Source organism: Xenopus laevis, chromosome 7S (genome assembly GCF_017654675.1).
Source record: "Xenopus laevis strain J_2021 chromosome 7S, Xenopus_laevis_v10.1, whole genome shotgun sequence".
NCBI classification, from domain to species: Eukaryota; Metazoa; Chordata; class Amphibia; order Anura; family Pipidae; genus Xenopus; species Xenopus laevis.
The window spans coordinates 110,701,993-110,720,990 of record NC_054384.1 but is presented as its reverse complement, the minus strand read 5'-3'; the positions used below and the strand labels follow the sequence as shown (position 1 = coordinate 110,720,990).

The following is an 18,998-nucleotide window of genomic DNA, read 5'->3' as shown; positions in this document are numbered from 1 at the left end:
TGACTGAAGTTTATCAGAGCACAAGTCACATGACTGGGGTTGCTGGGAAACTGACAATATGTCTAGCCCCATGTCAATTAAATATTAAAAAAATCAGTTTGCTCTTTAAAGAAACAGTGAAGAAGTCTATTAACTGATGTGTTTTGAAAAAAAAAAACTTTTCCCATGACGTTATCCCTTTAACAATATGATGACAACAAAAGCGTGCTCCCTCGTGCCAGTATGGAAATGGCTGATGGGGTCACCGTTTTGGGCACCAGAGAGTCATTACTTGTTCAGAGATAACACACATGGAGACGTGCCCTTGTTACTTGGCTGCATATGAGCTGGATCACAGTGTAGGACAATGTCTGTTGTGCCAAGGGAAGAACTTGGAACCACAACAGTTTGGCACACAGTGTCGGTGCTCAGCTTGACAGGAGATTTTTTGGATCTGGTGAAACAAGTTGATGTTTGGATGTACAGAAAAGCAACAAGTCATAGGAACAGACTATGCAGCCGTTTCCTAGAGAAAGGACAGTGGGATATTTACCTTATACATGTTGTAAATGAGGTCAACCAGGGCCCAGAAGAGCAGACTGGAACGATACGCTGAGTAGTCCTTTATGGTCTTATCTGTCAGCCTTAGAAAGAAAAGAGGAAAGGGTTAAAGGGATCTTGTCATCGGAAAACATGTTTTTTTCAAAACACATCAGTTAATAGTGCTGCTCCAGCAGAATTCTGCACTGAAATCCATTTCTCAAACGAGCAAACTGATTTTTTTATATTCAATTTTGAAATCTGACATGGGGCTAGACATATTGTCAATTTCCCAGCTGCCCCCAGTCATGTGACTTGTGCCTGCACTTTAGGAGAGAAATGCTTTCTGGCAGGCTGCTGTTTTTCCTTCTCAATGTAACTGAAGGAGTCTCAGTGGGACCTGGATTTTACAATTGAGTGCTGTTCTTAGATCTACCAGGCAGCTGTTATCTTGTGTTAGGGAGCTGCTATCTGGTTACCTTCCTATTGATCTTTTGTTTGGCTGGTGGGGGGGGGGTGATATCACTCCAACTTGCAGCACAGCAGTAAAGAGTGATTGAAGTTTATCAGAGCACAAGTCACATGACTGGGGGCAGCTGGGAAATTGACAATATGTCTAGCCCCATGTCAGATTTCAAAATTGAATATAAAAAAATCAGTTTGCTCTTTTGATAAATGGATTTCAGTGCAGAATTCTGCTGGAGTAGCACTATTAACTGATGTGTTTTGAATTTTTTTTTCCCATGACAGTGTCCCTTTAATGTTTGACTGATATATCAGCATGGATCTTATTGGGGCAGGAGCAACAGAGCGAGTTTCATTTCATTGTCAAAATATTGCACCATATTCATGTACCTGTCCCAAATATCCTCGGCCCCTCTATGTCCATGTATTAAGGAAGCGGGAGTCTTGTTGTACTGCAGTTTATACAAATGTGCTGGGGCAAATATTATGGAATAAAGATTCCCCTAATTGCATGGGGAGAGGCCGGGGTTCAGTCCTGAAGTTGTACTCTATGTACACAAAGTGTTATTTCATCTTTAATAAGGCTATCCAGCCCAGAGAGGTGCACTCTACAAGCCTCCCCATCCATCTTGCACCGACAGGCAGGGCCGTGGGAGTCTCACACTCACCATTCCTCTAATTAAAGGTCTGATAAAGTCTCCGGGAGCTTTGCACATTTCCTTGGAATGTTATCACATCAATGAGCCAAGCCTGTTTAGTCTGGGACAGGACACACCTCTAGTGAAATCACTGTATTAGGACAGGACCTACCCAGCATTGGAATGTCAATCACTGGGCTCCAGACTGGCCAAACACAGTCACTTCCGCACAGACTCAGGTATCTTCCCTAATATGCGTCAATGACTGGGCTTAAAGGAATTGTTCAGTATAAAAATAAAAACTGGTAAATAGACAGGCTGTGCAAAATAAATAATGTTTTCAATATAGTTAATCAGTCAAAAATGTAATGTATAAAGGCTGGAGTGACTGGATATGTAACATAATAGCCAGAACACTACTTCCTGCTTTGCAGCTCTCTTGCTCTCCACTGATTGGTTACCAGGCAGTAACCAATCAGAGACTTGAGAGGGTGTGGCACATGAGTCATAACAGTTGCTTTTGAATCCGAGCTGAATGCTGAGGATCAATTACAAACTCACTGAACAGTTACAGTCGTATGAAAAAGTTTGGGAACCCCTCTCAGGCTGCATAATAATTTACTCCGCTTTAAACAAAAAAGATAACAGTGGTATGTGTTTAATTTCCCAGGAACATCTGAGTACTGGGCTGTTTTCTGAACAAAGATTTTTAGTGAAGCAGTATTCAGTTGTATGGAATTAAATCAAATGTGAAAAAGTGGCTGTGCAAAAATGTGGGTACCCTTGTAATTTTGCTAATTTGAATGCATGTAATTGCTCAATACTGATTACTGGCAACACCAAATTGGTTGGATTAGCTGGTTAAGCCTTGAACTTCATAGGCAGGTGTGTCCAATCATGAGAAAAGGTATTTAAGGTGACCAATTGCAAGTTGTGCTTCTGTTTGACTCTCCTCTGAAGAGTGACAGCATGGGATCCTCAAAGCAACTCTCTAAAGATCTGAAAACAAAGATTGTTCAGTATCATGGTTTAGGGGAAGGCTACAAAAAGCATCTCAGAGGTTTATTAAACTGTCAGTTCCAACTGTAAGGAATGGAATGAGGAAATGGAAGGCCACAGGCACAGTTGCTGTAAAACCCAGGTCTGACAGGCCAAGAGAAATCCAGGAGCGAGATATGCGGAGGATTGTGAGAATGTTACAGACAAGCCAAAGATCATCTCCAAAGACCTACAAGAAGATCTTGCTGCAGATGCAGGTGTATCTGTACATCGTTCTACAATTCAACACAATTTGCACAAAGAACATGTGTATGGCAGGGGGATGAGAAGCCCTTTCTGCACTCACACAAACACACTCGCTTGTTCTATGGAAAAGATCATTTACACAAGACACAGGCATTTGGGAACAAAGAGCTTTGGACTGAGGAGACAAAATTTAGTTATTTGCTCATAACAAAAAGTGATTAACATGGCGGAAGAAGAACACGGCATTCCAAGAAAAACATCTGCTACCGACTGTCACATTTGGTGGAGGTCCCATCATGCTGTGGGGCTGTGTGGCTAGTTCAGGGGCTGTGGGGCTAGTTCAGGGGCTGTGTGACTAGTTCAGGGGCTGTGTGGCTAGTTCAGGGGCTGTGTGGCTAGTTCAGGGGCTGTGTGGCTAGTTCAGGGGCTGTGTGGCTAGTTCAGGGGCTGTGTGGCTAGTTCAGGGGCTGCGGGGCTAGTTCAGGGACTACTGGGGCCCTTGTTAAAGTCCAGGGTGGGATGAATTCAACCCAATATCAACAAATTGTTCAGGATAATGTTCAAGCATCAGTCACAAAGTTGAAGTTCCGCTGCAGGGGTCGGATATTCCAACAAGACAATGACCCTAAACTCACTTGGAAATCTACAAAGACATTTATGCAGAGGGACAAGTACAATATTCTGGAGTCCCCCGACTTGAATATGATGGAAAATCTATGGGATGATTTGAAGCAGACTGTCCATGCTCGGCAGCCATCACATTTAACTGAACTGGAGAGATTTCGTATGGACCAATGGTCACAAATAGCCACATCCAGAATCCAGACACTCATCAAAGTCTATAGGAGGCGTCTAGAGGCTGTTACATTTGTAACTAAGTATTGATGTCATATCTCTGTTGGGTGCCCACATTTATGCACCGGTCTCATTTTGTTATGATGTATATTGTATATTTTCTGTTAATCCAATAAACTTGATGTCACTGCTGAAATACTACGGTTTCCATAAGGCAAGTTACATATTAAAAGGATATTGCTCAGCCAATGATGAACAAAACTCCAAAGAATTAAGAGGGGTTCCCAAACTTTTTCATGTGACTGTATGTCATCAGATGGGGACGCCTCCCGGTGTGATTTTGAGCATAATAAAACATGCAGCACAAAGAATGGTTTGTAGAACGTTTCCGCTATGATCTTTCGTGTCCAAAGTGTTATCAGATCACACACAATCTGCCCACAATCCAGGACAGATAAATTGCACTGATCCGATTGGCAGACTTGTGACTACAGAATCTGATCACATGGGTAGTGGGAGGTGCTGTACCTGTCTCAGGTGAGAGATCATAGGATTTCCTGTCCAGGGATCACAGAACAATATTACCTAAGGGTGACACAAGCTGCCTGGTCACATAGCTGTGTCGGCCAATGCAAGTGAGAGGGGTACAATACCTGTTAGCTCCGCCGGGTGACACTGCTCGTGTGTGACTGATGACAATTAGCCGGCGTAACACGTCGATTCGGATGGCTTTCCACCTCTCAGTGGGCAGAAGGTGAAGTGCTAGCACTGTGTAATAATGGGGTCCATCTACATCAAAGGCACTTTCCACCCATTTCTCTTTGGGCTGCTCTAGAAATGTCTGTACGTTTTTCTCTTCTCTGGATATGGCCCGGGTTCTGCAGTAACAAAGTTTGTGCATAGAATTATCTTTTGTTAACTAACAAAGCAACTGCCAATTTCCTACCACCCCTTCACAGTCTGTGTCCTCTATACCCCACTATACACCAGCCCTCAGCAGAACCCCAAGGGGGGAATTCACAAAGGTGGAGAGAGCCCATTTCTGGAGTAAAAGTGGTGGAAAACTGGATTCAAATACTTTCTCCATATTCACAACCAGAAATCTGACTTAAAGGGATCCTGTCATCTGAAAACATGTTTTTTTCAAAACACATCAGTTAATAGTGCTGCTCCAGCAGAATTCTGCACTGAAATCCATTTCTCAAAAGAGCAAACAGATTTTTTTATATTCAATTTTGAAATCTGACATGGGGCTAGACATATTGTCAATTTCCCAGCTGCCCCTGGTCATGTGCCTGCACTTTAGGAGAGAAATGCTTTCTGGCAGGCTGTTGTTTCTCCTACTCAATGTAACTGAATGTGTCTCAGTGGGACCTGGATTTTACTATTGAGTGTTGTTCTTAGATCTACCAGGCAGCTGTTATCTTGTGTTAGGGAGCTGTTATCTGGTTACCTTCCCATTGTTCTGTTGTTTGGCTGCTGGGGGGGAAGGGAGGGGGGTGATATCGCTCCAACTTGCAGTACAGCAGTAAAGAGTGACTGCAGTTTATCAGAGCACAAGTCACATGACCAGGGGCAGCTGGGAAATTAACAAAATGTCTAGCTCCATGTCAGATTTCAAAATTGAATATAAAAAAAATCAGTTTGCTCTTTTGAGAAATGGATTTCAGTGCAGAATTCTGCTGGAGCAGCACTATTAACTGATTCATTTTTTCCCATGACAGTATCCCTTTAACAGACACTTTTCTTATTTTAGTGAAAGAAAACAGTTTTATGAATTTGTCTTTCAAACGACATAAAATGGAGCAAATACAAAATGGAGCAAATACAAAATTTTAAACGACATTTTCTCCCGACAAAGTGTAACTCATCTGCATCTGTCAGATCAATTCTAAACTAATCTGCTCTGCTTTGGTTCAGTCAATCTTCATTTCACCCCTCTTGTAGGTGCCCCATTGGGGAATTATTATCGTATTAATAGGGATCAGCATTTTATAGTCAGGGCACAAGTTTGTGTCTAACCCTATAGGTGTAAAAGCCTCATTAACAAAACAAGTAAAACACTGATTCAACAAAAAAAGTGTATTTTATGCAATTTTATATGTAAACATTTTTTAACTCAGATTTGCATTATTTTACTAGTTTTAGCTTAATGAATGAGGCAATATTAGCAATTAGTGTGAAAATATCTAAAGGAAAAGTAAAGCCTTTCCAGGCATTTTTTTAGTTTTAGCAGCAATTAGACACTTGATCTAAGTTTATAAAACCCATTTCTGATACAAATCTCTATATTATGCAAAAAAGTATTCCTTGTATTCTTATATCTTGTTACAGAATTGGAATTACACAAACACGTAGGCAGATTTAGAAAGCCCCGGTTATGCTGAAACAAATGATGTCTAATTTTCCTAGTTAAATAAACCCCCTCACCAAAAAATTCCATTTCAATGGCTGACTGACAGGCGTAGTAAGAGCTAAAGACAAATTCGGAAAAAATGTCTATACAATGTCGTGCAAAAGACGAAATCTGAAATCTGTTTAAAACACTAATTCACAAAAGTGGAGATAGAGGTGTGTGAATTTGGTGGGACATTTTTATCTCCACTTTTATTTTGTCTCAGTATTACCACTTTTGTGAACTCCCACCCAAGTGTCAACATACAAACCAACAAGATGGATAACAAACCTCACTCATCTCATTTTTGGGGGTCCATTTAGGCCCACGGATGGTCTAAACATATTTGAGTTACCAAAAAGAAAGTGCAAAAGCCACTTCCACCAATGAAAACATCTTTAGCTGGGGGCTCTCAACCAGATGTTATTTCTGGATTCTATTTTTGCAACAGAGCCGTTAGTAACGAGTGGAAGACTTACGTGTTGAGGACATAAAGCACGGTGTGAATGATGTACGGGATGAGATGTACGTTGCTTTCCCTCCCTCCTCCTCCTGTGTCGGCGCTGAAGGATTGCTCCATGGCGAATCGGAGGAACAAGAGCTTGAGATCGTGTATGTTGAGCTGGTAGGTGGGTTCTCGCTGACCTGTGCACTCCTGTAGGTAAGTGTTGTGCCTTAGGGGAAAGCACATAAACATATTCAATATCTGCAACACATTTGTCTCATTTAGATGATCAACAAAACCAAACTATCATTGTACCGTATATACTCGAGTATAAGCCGTCCCGAGTATAAGCCGAGGTACCTGATTTTACCTCCAAAAACTGGGAAAGCTTATTGACTCGAGTATAAGCCTAGGGTGAGAAATGCAGCAGCTTCTGGTAAGTTTCAATCAAAGATTGAGGGTTTCTGCTCCCATTGGAGGTGCCGGCATCTCGTTTTTGAATGCCGGCAACCATTCTTGGAAGCCGGCGAATATTCTTGGAGACTATTCTTGGACGCCGGCGACTATTCTTGGACGCCGGCGGCTATTCTTAGACGCCGGTGACCGTTTTTGCGCTTCACCCGAGTATAAGCCGAGGTAGAGTTTTTCAGCATATTTTGGGGGCTGAAAAACTCGGCTTATACTCGAGTATATACGGTACATGACCTTTATTTTGCAGCACATTCCTGTACTTTCAGGCCTGACAGTTTCCTTTCCTCTTGGGGAAACACAGGAACACGTCGCCTTTATTCATTTTGCAAAACGTTCCGTGATTAAGCACCAATAAAGGCTGCAGACTAAAGCGCTGCCTATGTCCTAGTCTGTTTAAATTTTATATATTTGTGAATAATCTTTTTCTCTCATATGACTTATCAGGGAGTTTCAGCCCGTGGCTCTCCAGCTACACTGCCTCCTCCAACAAGAAAGCCACAGACTCTAATGGGTTGCTGGGAGTTGTAGTACACAAATACCCAGTGCTCTACTGCTACCAGATTCCTGGCCTGTTACAAATGCTTTCAGCCAATCACAGTATCCCTATCCACTGCAGCTTCTATACCAAACCCTTAGATAATAAGATCCGGGTTACAGAAGTCAGGATACAGTAATGGGCCAATGATATGTTACCTGGCTAAGCAGGTGGCAAACGCAGACTCAGGTACGTGGGGACCCCAAACTGGCAGCAAGCCGTTGCATTTAGTGTTGGCGTTCTGCAGCGCTGCGCTGTCCCATTCTTCCCGACCACGGGCCAACCTGCAATGCAACATGTAGTATTAGTAAATATAAAGAGACGTGGAGGTAGGACCGAGAATTTTGGCTGGAGTGGAGGCAAATGTGACTACATTACTGTACCTGACAGCTGCCAAGTGACAGTCGTAGTGCACAATGTTGAAGTGAGACACGGTGCTGTATCCCTGCTGCTTGCGGGGCTTGTTCTCCAATTCCTCCAGGTTCATGCGCTTGGTAAAGGTGTAAATGCCGAGCACTTTGGTGGGCTGCAAGATAGAAAGTGTGTAAGACCCCCTGCACAATTTTCGTATCACGTCTGCATTCTCTATAGGCAGGGACTGAGCTACTGCCCTGACTGCACTCAAATGAGCAGCGTTTGGCTTTACATCCTCAGAAGCCCTCAAACAAAAAATCCCTTTCTGCTCCACTGAGCACTTTTGCAGTTTACATTAGAGCTTCCTGAGATATGAGCAGTTTTAGCATCCAATGACATGAAATAGGTTCCCCAGGGCTCCTCCCTTCTAATGTCTGTCCTTTTGGTACGATCGAGTTCTTAAAATACATCATATTTTTTAATTTATAATTTGTATTACTATATTTTTTATTATTATTGCCTATTTGTATTACTTTATTTTTTATTCAAGGTCCATGGCGGTGTCCGCTATTAAAGGGATACTGTCATGGGAAAAATGTTTGTTTCAAAACGCATCAGTTAATAGAGCTGCTCCAGTAGAAATCCATTTCTCAAAAAAGAAAACAGATTTTGTTATATTTAATTTTGAAATCTGACATGGGGCTAGACATATTGTCAGTTTCCCAGGTGCCCCCAGTCATGTGACTTGTGCTCTGATAAACTTCAGTCACTCTTTACTGCTGTACTGCAAGTTGGAGTGATATCACCCCCCCCAGCAGCCTAACAACAGAACAATGGGAAGGTAACCAGATAGCAGCTCCCTAACACAAGATAACAGCTGCCTGGTAGATCTAAGAACAACACTCAATAGTAAAATCCAGGTCCCACTGAGACACATTCAGTTACATTGAGTAGGAGAAACAACAGCCTGCCAGAAAGCAGTTCCATCCTAAAGTGCTGGCTCTTTCTGAAATCACATGACCAGGCAAAATGACCTGAGATGCACCTACACACCAATGTTACAACTAAATACACTTGCTGGTTCAGGAATGACATTTTATATTGTACAGTGAATTATTTGCAGTGTAAACAGTGTTATTTAAAAATAAAAACTACTTTAAAAAAAATCATAACAGAATCCCTTTAAGTACTTGTCATAAATGATCCATGTGCCTTTTGGTTTTAGGTTCCCTTGAATACAAAGATGGTTGACTCATTATTGAGCGTTTATGTTTCTATAAAGGCATGTATGAAAACAGGGGATAGCTTTGTGTGTCATTATATTTGAGATCTTGGCGATGATTGGCAAAGGTTTTTAAGGCTGTGTCATACGTTCCACCCAAGCATTGAATACTTATCCACTTTGGTCATTAATTAAACTGTTTATTCTGAAGGGTGTCACTTCAATGGAGCTGTTGGGAATATCATTCTTGTTTGCAATATCAGTAGGAAAATAAGTCTGTAATGCATCAGAGTCTCCCTCTAATGGGCACAAAATGCACTGCACCCCAAGACTACAGGCAATATGATGAGTCAAGAGAGAAGGAAGGCTCTGTGGGTAATTATGGACACATTTTAGGACGTCATCAGAAGAACAAACGTTCCTGCATGCGCTCTTATAAAGAAGAAGTATACAGACTTGTCTCTTATTATACTCACTTATCCAAAGAAACTGCAGTCACACCTCCGTGCTGCCCATATTTGCTGTTCACAATCTCCCCCTCGTGGCTCATTCCTGGTTTACGAGCTGAGGTCTGAGCACGGAGGGCTGAGGAGGGAGGGCTGAGGAAGGAGAGATGAGGAAGGAGGGTTTTTGTAATGAGGGCTGAGGGCCAAGGAGGGAGGGCTGAGGGCCAAGGAGGGAGGGCTGAGGAATGAGCAATGAGGGGGGAGATTGCAACAGCAAATGTGGGCAGCATGGAGGTGTGACTGCAGTTTCTAGGAGTATAATAAGAGACAAGTCTGCTACTTCTTCTATACGAGAGCGTATGCAGGAGTGTTTGTTCTCCTGATGACGTCCTAAAACGCGTTCCGTAGGTAATATCATGCTTCTATATACACCATCATACTCAACGGCTATTTTAGAAATGTTTAGTATTTAAGTCAAGTCTGCTTCCAGGTGAAAGGCTCAACTGCAGCAAAATGCTCTGTATGAATGAGCCAAGCACAAAGTATCACTGCCGGGATTGTACCTGGAATTTGTAGCCTTCTCTGCAGATGCAGCAGGTCAGACCAGGTTCCTCAATGAGTTCCTCCATCTGCTTCAGGAGAGTGGTCTTAGTCACCACCTGGCCCTTCTCGTTTGTCTAGGGAAGAGAACAGGTAATTGTTACCGACCAGTAGGATTTTGTTCCACAAAGAAGCGAGACGTGTGTTAGGGGCCCACTTTATGGATACGGATGGAGTAAGTTGTTCCTATTTAGCCTTGTGGGTAATAGAGTTCTTATAAGTCCAATCATGTCCTGTGGCCATAGCCTGTACAGAGAAATACCAATTTAGGGATTCACCTACACTAAGAAATATTCAGCAACAATTCCTTAAAGGAGAAGTAAACCCTTGCTACTAAAACTCCCTACTCTACCTAGACCCCCTCCCTGCTCCTGCCCTGCCTAAGCAGTTCCCTTGCTTAATGCCCCTGACCCTTTACTTACCCCTCGGTGCAGATTCAGGGCCTCGGAATTTATGGCAGCCATCTTCTTCTCTTCGGGAATCTTCTAGAAGTACGTGCCGTATGGGCGCATGCGCAGTTAGAGCAAATGTGCATGCGCTGAAACTCACAGAAATTGCCAAAGCGCTGGAAGAAGATTACCGAAGCGGCTGAAGATGGCTGCCGTGAATTCCGCTGGACAGAATCTGCACCGAGTGTTAATTAAAGAGTTAGGGGAATTTAGCAAAGGTATCACCTAGGCTGGGGGGGGGGCAGGGAGGGGGGTCTATGTACGGTAGGGGATTTTAGTAGCAAGGGTTTGTTTCTCCTTTAAGTTTGCTCATAGTCTGTACAGAGAGATCCCATAAAACTATGGCAGCATAGGTATTCCCCTGTACTAAGCACAATTCAGCAGGAACAGCCCCCTAAGTTTGCTCATAGTCTGTACAGAGAGATCCCATAAAACTATGGCAGCATAGGTATTCCCTGTACTAAGCACAATTCAGCAGGAACAGTCCCTAAGTTTGCTCATAGTCTGTACAGAGAGATCCCATAAAACTATGGCAGCATAGGTATTCCCTGTACTAAGCACAATTCAGCAGGAACAGCCCTAAGTTTGCTCATAGTCTGTACAGAGAGATCCCATAAAACTATGGCAGCATAGGTATTCCTCTGTACTAAGCACAATTCAGCAGGATAAGGGATCTTTCCTTAAGTTGGCTCTGCATACTTTAAATCTACTAGAAAATCATATAAACATTAAATAAATCCAATAGGCTGGTTTTGCTTCCAATAAGCATCAATAATATCTTAGTATGGATAAAGTACAAGGTTCTATTGCATTATTATAGAGAAAAGGGAAATTATCTTTAAAAATTTGGATTATTTGGATAAAATGGAGCCTATAGGAGACGGCCATTCAGTAATTTCGAGCTTTCTAGATAAAGAGTTTCCGGATAAAGGATCCCATACCTGTACTAAGCATTAATGTTCTATTAGAGCATAATGTTCTATAGGCAGAGGCTATTAGTAGACTTTGTTATAAATGACTAAATTAAAGACTTTGCATAGAGAACCATGGCCTGTCCTGAAAGGGGAATCTTTTTTTGGGGAGTGATCAGCAGGTAGGTACTGAATTAATCAGCAGGTAGGTACTGAATTAATCAGCAGGTAGGTACTGAATTGATCACCAGGTAGGTACTGAATTGATCAGCAGGTAGGTACTGAATTGACCACCAGGTAGGTACAGAATTGATCACCAGGTAGGTACTGAATTGATCAGCAGGTAGGTACTGAATTGATCAGCAGGTAGGTACTCACAGTCATTCCCAAAGTGCCCAATGCTTTCTGCCTCATTGCCATTGCCATTCGCTTCTTCTCCGAACGAGTCTCTTTCCGCGCAGCATCGATCTTTTTATTGACATCTGGGTGTTCCCGCAGAGCCTCCAGGAGATTCTCAGCCAGGGTCCCGATTCCTTCATCACTAGAGACCTGCTCCAGTTTGTGCAAATTAGAGATGGAGTCCGTACCGATTAGGGCCTGAGAACAACAAGAGGCAAGAAAAAGCATAAGATTTATACGATTCTCATCAGAGTGCCGGGAGCCTGGGGCGTAAGGGAGAGGAGATGGGGTGCCAGGAGCACACGATACGGAGCAGATTAGGGTGACTGACAACCCCCTGGACACATAGCACCCTCAGAATTATGATCATTATCTATTTATTTAACACAGGTGGCTTGGGTTAATTGTGCACAGTCTCAATCTTATGGAAGAAATGTGGGCAGAGAACAAAATAATTATGTGTTTGCCACAAACTGATTTCTAGGACACATTAAAGGGGTTTGCTCCCCTTTAAATTAACTGTTAGTATGATGTAGAGAGGGATATTCTGAGACAATTTGCAATTGGTTTTCATTTTTTATTATTTGTGGTTTTTGAGTTATTTAGCTTTTTATTCAGCAGCTCTCCAGTCTGTAATTTCAGCCATCTGGTTGCTAGGGTCCAAATTCCCCTAGCAACCAAGCAATGATTTGAATAAGAGACTGGAATATGAATAGGAGAGGCCTGAATAGAAAGATGAGGAATAAAAAGAAGCAATAACAGTAAATGTGTAGCCTTACACAGCATTTCTTTTTTAGATGGGGTCAGTGACCCCCATTTGAAAGCTGGAAGGGATCAGAAGAAAAAAGCAAATAACTCAAACAGTATAACATATAAATAATGAAGACCAATTGCAAAGTAGCTAGGCATTGGACATTCTATAACATATTAAAGTTACCTCAAAGGTGAGCCACCCCTTTAATAAAGGATTAGGGATGCACCAAATCCACTATTTGGAATTCAGCCGAATCCCTGAATCCTTGGTGAAAGATTTGGCTGAATATGGAACTGAATCCTAATTTGCATATGCAAATTAGGGCAGGAGAGGAAACAGTGGAAAAAAAATCTTCATGTGATTTCCCTACCAGCCTCTAATTTACATATGCAGATTAGGATTCGGTTCAGCACAAGGATTCGGCCGAATCCGAATCCTGCTGAAAAAGGCCAAACCCCAGATTCAGTGTGTCCTTAGTACTTGTGGCAACAAATTAATTTGGAAAATCGAATGAAGAACTGCAGCCAGCACATGCCAAGGCAACATGAGGAGCCAATACAAAACATACCTGGGAGGGAGGGTGCTGTGTGGCCAATCCTCGCAGCAAGCGCAAGATAAAGGGAAGAGCAGGCCGGGACAGGAACTTCTTCCATATATCAGCATCCAGGCTGCAAATAAAGACTCACTTTAGAGGAATAACAGAAGCAAACAAATAGTGCGCCCATGCTCTGTGCCAACATAAATCCTTCCACCCCCTGTGGCACGTTCTGTCATTTGTCTCTCCCGTAAAGCAAACTTATATATCCATATAGAGGCATTGAGAAAAGTAACACCCCGATATGATTGGTTGTTAGAAACCTAAGGTGATGCCCGGGGCTTGTTACATAAAGCAGGGGCCTGTAAATGCCACTTTACTTACTTCTTGGCACTAGGAATGTGCTTCTTCATATAGTCCAAAGCATTCTGGGTAATGCCTTTCTGAAGGATCAGGTCCTTTAGCTGGTGCCCATTGCTGTTGTTTTTGATGCCGGCAGTGATCTTGCAGAAACAGTCGAGGAAGACTTTGTCGTCAGCACTGTGCTCATCGTCGTACCTGCCCGGGGAAAACAATTAGTTCAACATTTTACCAAGACAAGGTCAAAACCAAGAATTTACAGGGACTACTAGTGAGCACACTCAAGTAATAGGCCATTTCCAGGCCATTAAAAATAAGCAATTAAAGGATAAGTAAGCCTAAAAAAATAAGGGAATGTAAAATTGATGAGTGCTATTCCAAGCACTTTTATAAAGTACATTTTTTTCTATTCCAAGATATTAAGGGATACATGTGCTGTTAATATGAATGGATTTTGTTACAACAGCGCCACCTGCTGGTCAGTTTCCCACCAGTCTGACCAGCAAGTAGTCAAGGAAGTTGTCAGGAGAAAGAAAGAGGCTGATGTTCTTCTGCTTAGGAAAGATGTGAGAAAGGTTTCTAATTTTATTCCTAAGCAGAACATCAGCCTCTTTCTCCTGACAACTTCCTTGACGACGTGTAACAAAATGAATTCATATTGACAGCAGATTTATTCATATCTGTTTTTTCCTTGAAGACGTTTCATCCAACCGGCTTTCTCAATTCAGAATGACTTGTACATAGGATCTTTCTTCGGTATCTCTCCTCTGCAATGTTGCTCCAATCAGCATAATCTGTTTATCATAATCCACAATGATGTCATTAAATTAGGTGTTGATTGTTAAAACATTTTAAATATCGGCCTAACGCCTTTCGTGCCTGTTGGGGCACTTACTCATAGGCTTATGAGCCTATGAGTAAGTGCCCCAACAGGCACGAAACGCATTAGGTTGATATTTAGCATGTCTTAATCAACTTTTGTACTTTTTACCATATTGAATGGTTTTCATAGGGACTCACATCTATTTTTGTTTATCCTATGTATTTGCACCTTCACTTAATAATCGCCATGCTTTATTGTGATTTAATTATCTTTTGGTAGTGCCTAAATTGGCTTTTGGCAACTATTTTACTTTGTTTTGGATTAGGTGTTGATTGTATTGGAGCTTTAATGTGTTATTAAACCTTCCAGGTACCTTCCAGGTAGAGGAGCCAAAACAGCATTGTATGTGGCAGACAATAGATGTCGTACCCCACCCCGCCTCTATTCAAACTTGGTTTTTCAGTTTTTACATATATGCATTTACATGAAAAATCCTATGTACAAGTTATTCTGAATTGAGAAAGCCAGTTGGATGACTGGTGAAACGTCTTCAAGGAAAAAAAACACAGCAAGTCCAGTTGATTTGACTTATTTCTACAGATATACCATGACCTGGGTGAATGAGAATCTTCACAAGCAGCAGATTTATTCCTTAATGTATTGGAATTAAAATAAATAAAAAATGAATGTACATGTTTAAAATAGCACTCTCGTCATTTTTACATTCACTTATTTTTAGGTTTTACTTATCCTTTAATTCTACAAAATAAAGCGAGAGATTATTGGCCAGGACGTACTTCTCAAAAGTGCAATATGGTTTAAACTGATCCACCAGAATCTGCATCTTCTCCATCTCTCCAAAGGACAAGTAGGGGATGATGCGCAGCAGACCCTGCAGGACACTGGGATTGGAGCGCACAAAGGTGCTGTTGATCTGGTCCAGTAACATGACTAGTTGATCCTTGTCTCCCGTCAGCAGCAGGTTGCCCTGGGGAAAGAATGAGGACATGGGACACATTGAGAAGTCTGAATTAAGAGTATTGTAGTTTCCCTACAGCAGGAACACTTACCTGTGGCCCTTTTAATACAAATACCTACAATCTGAGCAGTTCTATTACCTCCTCTGATGTTATATGTTATACAACTTCTGAATTATTAAAAAAAGAAGCTGGATGGATTTTTCATTTAGGGACCAGACAACCATTGGGGTTGAACTTTGAATTTGATGTCTCTTGTTTTACTCAATGAAACCTTTCCTTGTATGTTTTGCATTGTGTTTATAACATTTACCTTATATATTTACATAGTATTTAACTAGCATGTATTTCAAATAGTGAGCCAATAGAGGTTAAGATATACAGAAGGCTATTGGTTGACTGTACAAACTCCGCCCATCTAACGCCTTAAGGTGGCCATAGACTCAAAGATCTGCTCGTTTGGGGACATCGCCAAACGAGCGGATCTTTCCCCGATATGCCACTAACGGCATGGCTATATCGGGGGTGATTCGAACGTTCGGCCTTATGGCCGAACGATCGAATTACGATGCGCCAAGGGGCTCCGACGGGTCGATCGGTTAAAAATCAAACCTTCCTGATCGATATCGTGGTCAGATATCGATCGGGAAGACCCGTCGGAAGCCCCCATACACGGGCAGATAAGCTGTCAAATTGGTCCAAACGACTGATATCGGCAGCTTTATCTGCCCGTGTGTGGCCACCTTAACTGGCTCCTTTTCCGTTAACTATTTTTGGTCTGTCTACAAGAGTTTAGCCTATGATAAAGTGCCCCTTGGTGACACGAAACGCGTAAGGCTTCCTGTTTTTATACATAATGTAAAATAAAAGTTTTTGTATTATTTGAATTTCAGGCTCCTGAATTCTACTCCTTGGTGTTCCGGATTGATACCTGCCTGCCTGCAATTACGAATTCCTACTTAACCGTAAAACCTTACTTTTTGTGTAATGCCACCATAGGCTACATTTTCCTTTAGTGTCAGTAAATACATATACATCATCTCATTTAGTCTTTAGGGGTTACTAAGCAGTTGTAGCTTTCTATATGCACTTCGTGGAACAGTACCGAGTCATCTGATCAGACTGTAAGTTCTTGTATTAAAAGGGCCACGGGTGATGAGCCCTCAACCCCCCACAGTAAAGCAGTGGGTAAAACTGGTTAATAACAGGCTACCGATGATAAAATTAACATATATAGCCAGACAATGCCCCAAAAAATTTGAAAAAATCTGGGAACCCTGGTTAGAGGTCTGTCCTGAAGTAGACCCAGAGACTCAGTAAATGCAAATGTATGAGATAATATATGTAATATACCTATTTCCTTCTCAGTACACTCAATCTCATATATGCACGTTCTGTGAGAACAGAAGTACAACGTACTACGCACATTAACCTAATATGTACCATACTCTATGCTCCAAATGTATAACTAAATGATTTAATTCACTCGGTTGTGGTCCTGCGTGACCAATTGCATCCTTCATTAACAATGCTTACATTTTGTTTGTTTCAAACGCAAAATAAAAACCTTTTAAAAAAATAAATAAATTAAAAAAAAGGGCTACGGGTAAGTGTTCTGGATTGACGCCCGTCTGCAATTATTATTATGAATTCCTAGTGAACTGCTCCCTATGCTGAATGTCTGGGGCATGAGCACCAGGACGTACCGTAAAAAGCGGTAAACTTATACATTCATAAATCCAAGGACTGTTCAGCTTCTAGCATTTCTATTAATATATATTGATCTAAGGTTAAGAATTTTAATTGGACTGGTGTTTGGGCACAATTTGCCAGATAACCATAACACTAACCTTGTCCTCACTCAATGGCTCTGCATTGGACTCATCCAAGATAATCTCCATGATACTCAGCACCTGCTCGGCTACGGCTGCTCCTCCGCTGTCCTTGCTCTCCTGCTCAGCAACCAAGGCCTAAGGGAGGGAACATGGGAGTCAGTTGGAGGTAAGAGATGCCAAAACATGTTAACGGTGGCCTTTGGCTATTCTTACCAAGTTCAACGTGCCCAACATAACATTCAGCGTGTTCATCTCCAGCTTCACTAGCTGCTGTCTGTTGACTTTCACCTTCACGCAGTAACTGAACAGTTTCAGGAGGACCTGAAGGAGGAGATGTTGGAGGTTAAATTGATAAATCAGACTCTCTCCAAAAGAAAAGGAACCCCTATCCATATTGCAGTCTCTAATTCAAATCAATGCATGGTTGCTAGGGTGATTTGGACCCCAGCAACCAGTTTGCTTAAATTACAAACCGGGGAGCTACTAATTAAAAGCTAAATACTGTAACTCAAAAACCACAAATAATAAAAAACGAAATCCAAGTGCAGATTGTCTCAGAATATCCCTCTCTACATCAGTGATCCCCAACCAGTAGCTCGTGAGTAACATGTTGCTCTGCAACCCCTTGGATGTTGCTCCCAGTGGCCTCAAAGCAGGAGATTATTTTTTAATTCCAGACTTGGAGGCAAGTTTTGGTTGTATAAAAACCAGGTGCACTGCCAAACAGAGTCTCCTATAGGCTGCCAGTCCACATGGGGGCTACCAAATAGCCAAACACAGCCCTTATTTGGCACCTGCAGGAAATTTTTGCAAGCCTGTGTTGCTCCCCAACTCTTTTTATTTTTGAATGTGGCTCATAGGTAAAAGAGGTTGGGACCCCTGCTCTACATCATACTTAAAGTCAATCTAATGGTGACCAGACCCTTTTAAAGGATAAGTAAACCTTTAATATAAGTGAATGTATAAACGATAAGGGTGCTATTATAAGCACTTCTGTAATTTACAGTCATTATTTATTTTGTTTTTATTCCAAGATATTAAGGGATAAATGTGCGGTTAATATGAATGAATTGTGTTACAACAGCGCCATCTGCTGGTCAGTTTCCCACCAGTCTGACCAGCAAGTAGTCAAGGAAGTTGTCAGGAGAAAGAAAGAGGCTGATGTTCTTCTGCTTAGGAAAGATGTGAGAAAGGTTTCTAATTTTATTCCTAAGCAGAAGAACATCAGCCTCTTTCTTTCTCCTGACAACTTCCTTGACTACTTGCTGGTCAGACTGGTGGAAAACTGACCAGCAGGTGGCGCTGTTGTAACACAATTCATTCATATTAACAGTACATATTTTCAGAATCTGTTCCTGGATCACTTTGCTGCCAGACAAACACCAGAGACAGGAACATTAAACTTTAATTTTGGAAAAACAGCAAAAAAATAAAAGATGGAAAGCAATTGAAAAAAAGTCTTTATTTCTGGAAGGTGAACAACCCCTTAAAGACTTACAGTCAGAAGGTGACGTCCTTGTTTAAAATCCTTGATTCCTGTGAGACGATTGAGCATGCACTCCAGACCACCACACTGTGCCATGACTCCTGCCATCTTGTACACTTCTTCCTCGTCCTCCTCTTCATCTGTAAGTAACCAACACCACCAAAAGGTTATGTAGTGATACGGGCAGATAGTTATATTGTATATTATAGGTTGATGGGTCTAAATTTACTGTATGTACTGTGACAAAGAGCTCTGTCCCAGTAGGCTGCCTGTATAAGATGGGAGGTATATAGCACCCAGCCTGAGGTATTGGCTCCTTTAAATCTCCAGGGTAAGACA

General features: G+C 41.8%; 1 protein-coding gene across 10 annotated transcripts in view; it reads right to left on the bottom strand.

Moving 5' to 3' along the window:
- Nucleotides 1-18,998, bottom strand: part of ubr4.S (ubiquitin protein ligase E3 component n-recognin 4 S homeolog) — a 93,301-nt gene that overhangs the window by 1,764 nt on the left and 72,539 nt on the right. For all 10 annotated transcript variants that reach the window (XM_018228327.2, XM_041571764.1, XM_018228330.2 and 7 more), the window contains 13 exons: nucleotides 18,672-18,799; nucleotides 17,387-17,494; nucleotides 17,189-17,308; nucleotides 15,159-15,349; nucleotides 13,563-13,736; nucleotides 13,212-13,311; nucleotides 11,869-12,087; nucleotides 10,094-10,207; nucleotides 7,892-8,034; nucleotides 7,667-7,792; nucleotides 6,537-6,731; nucleotides 4,316-4,540; nucleotides 533-623 (listed from right to left, as the gene is read on the bottom strand). In XM_018228327.2, the coding sequence (XP_018083816.1) occupies nucleotides 533-623; nucleotides 4,316-4,540; nucleotides 6,537-6,731; nucleotides 7,667-7,792; nucleotides 7,892-8,034; nucleotides 10,094-10,207; nucleotides 11,869-12,087; nucleotides 13,212-13,311; nucleotides 13,563-13,736; nucleotides 15,159-15,349; nucleotides 17,189-17,308; nucleotides 17,387-17,494; nucleotides 18,672-18,799 (1,934 nt within the window). The remainder of the gene's footprint in view (nucleotides 1-532; nucleotides 624-4,315; nucleotides 4,541-6,536; nucleotides 6,732-7,666; nucleotides 7,793-7,891; nucleotides 8,035-10,093; nucleotides 10,208-11,868; nucleotides 12,088-13,211; nucleotides 13,312-13,562; nucleotides 13,737-15,158; nucleotides 15,350-17,188; nucleotides 17,309-17,386; nucleotides 17,495-18,671; nucleotides 18,800-18,998) is intronic.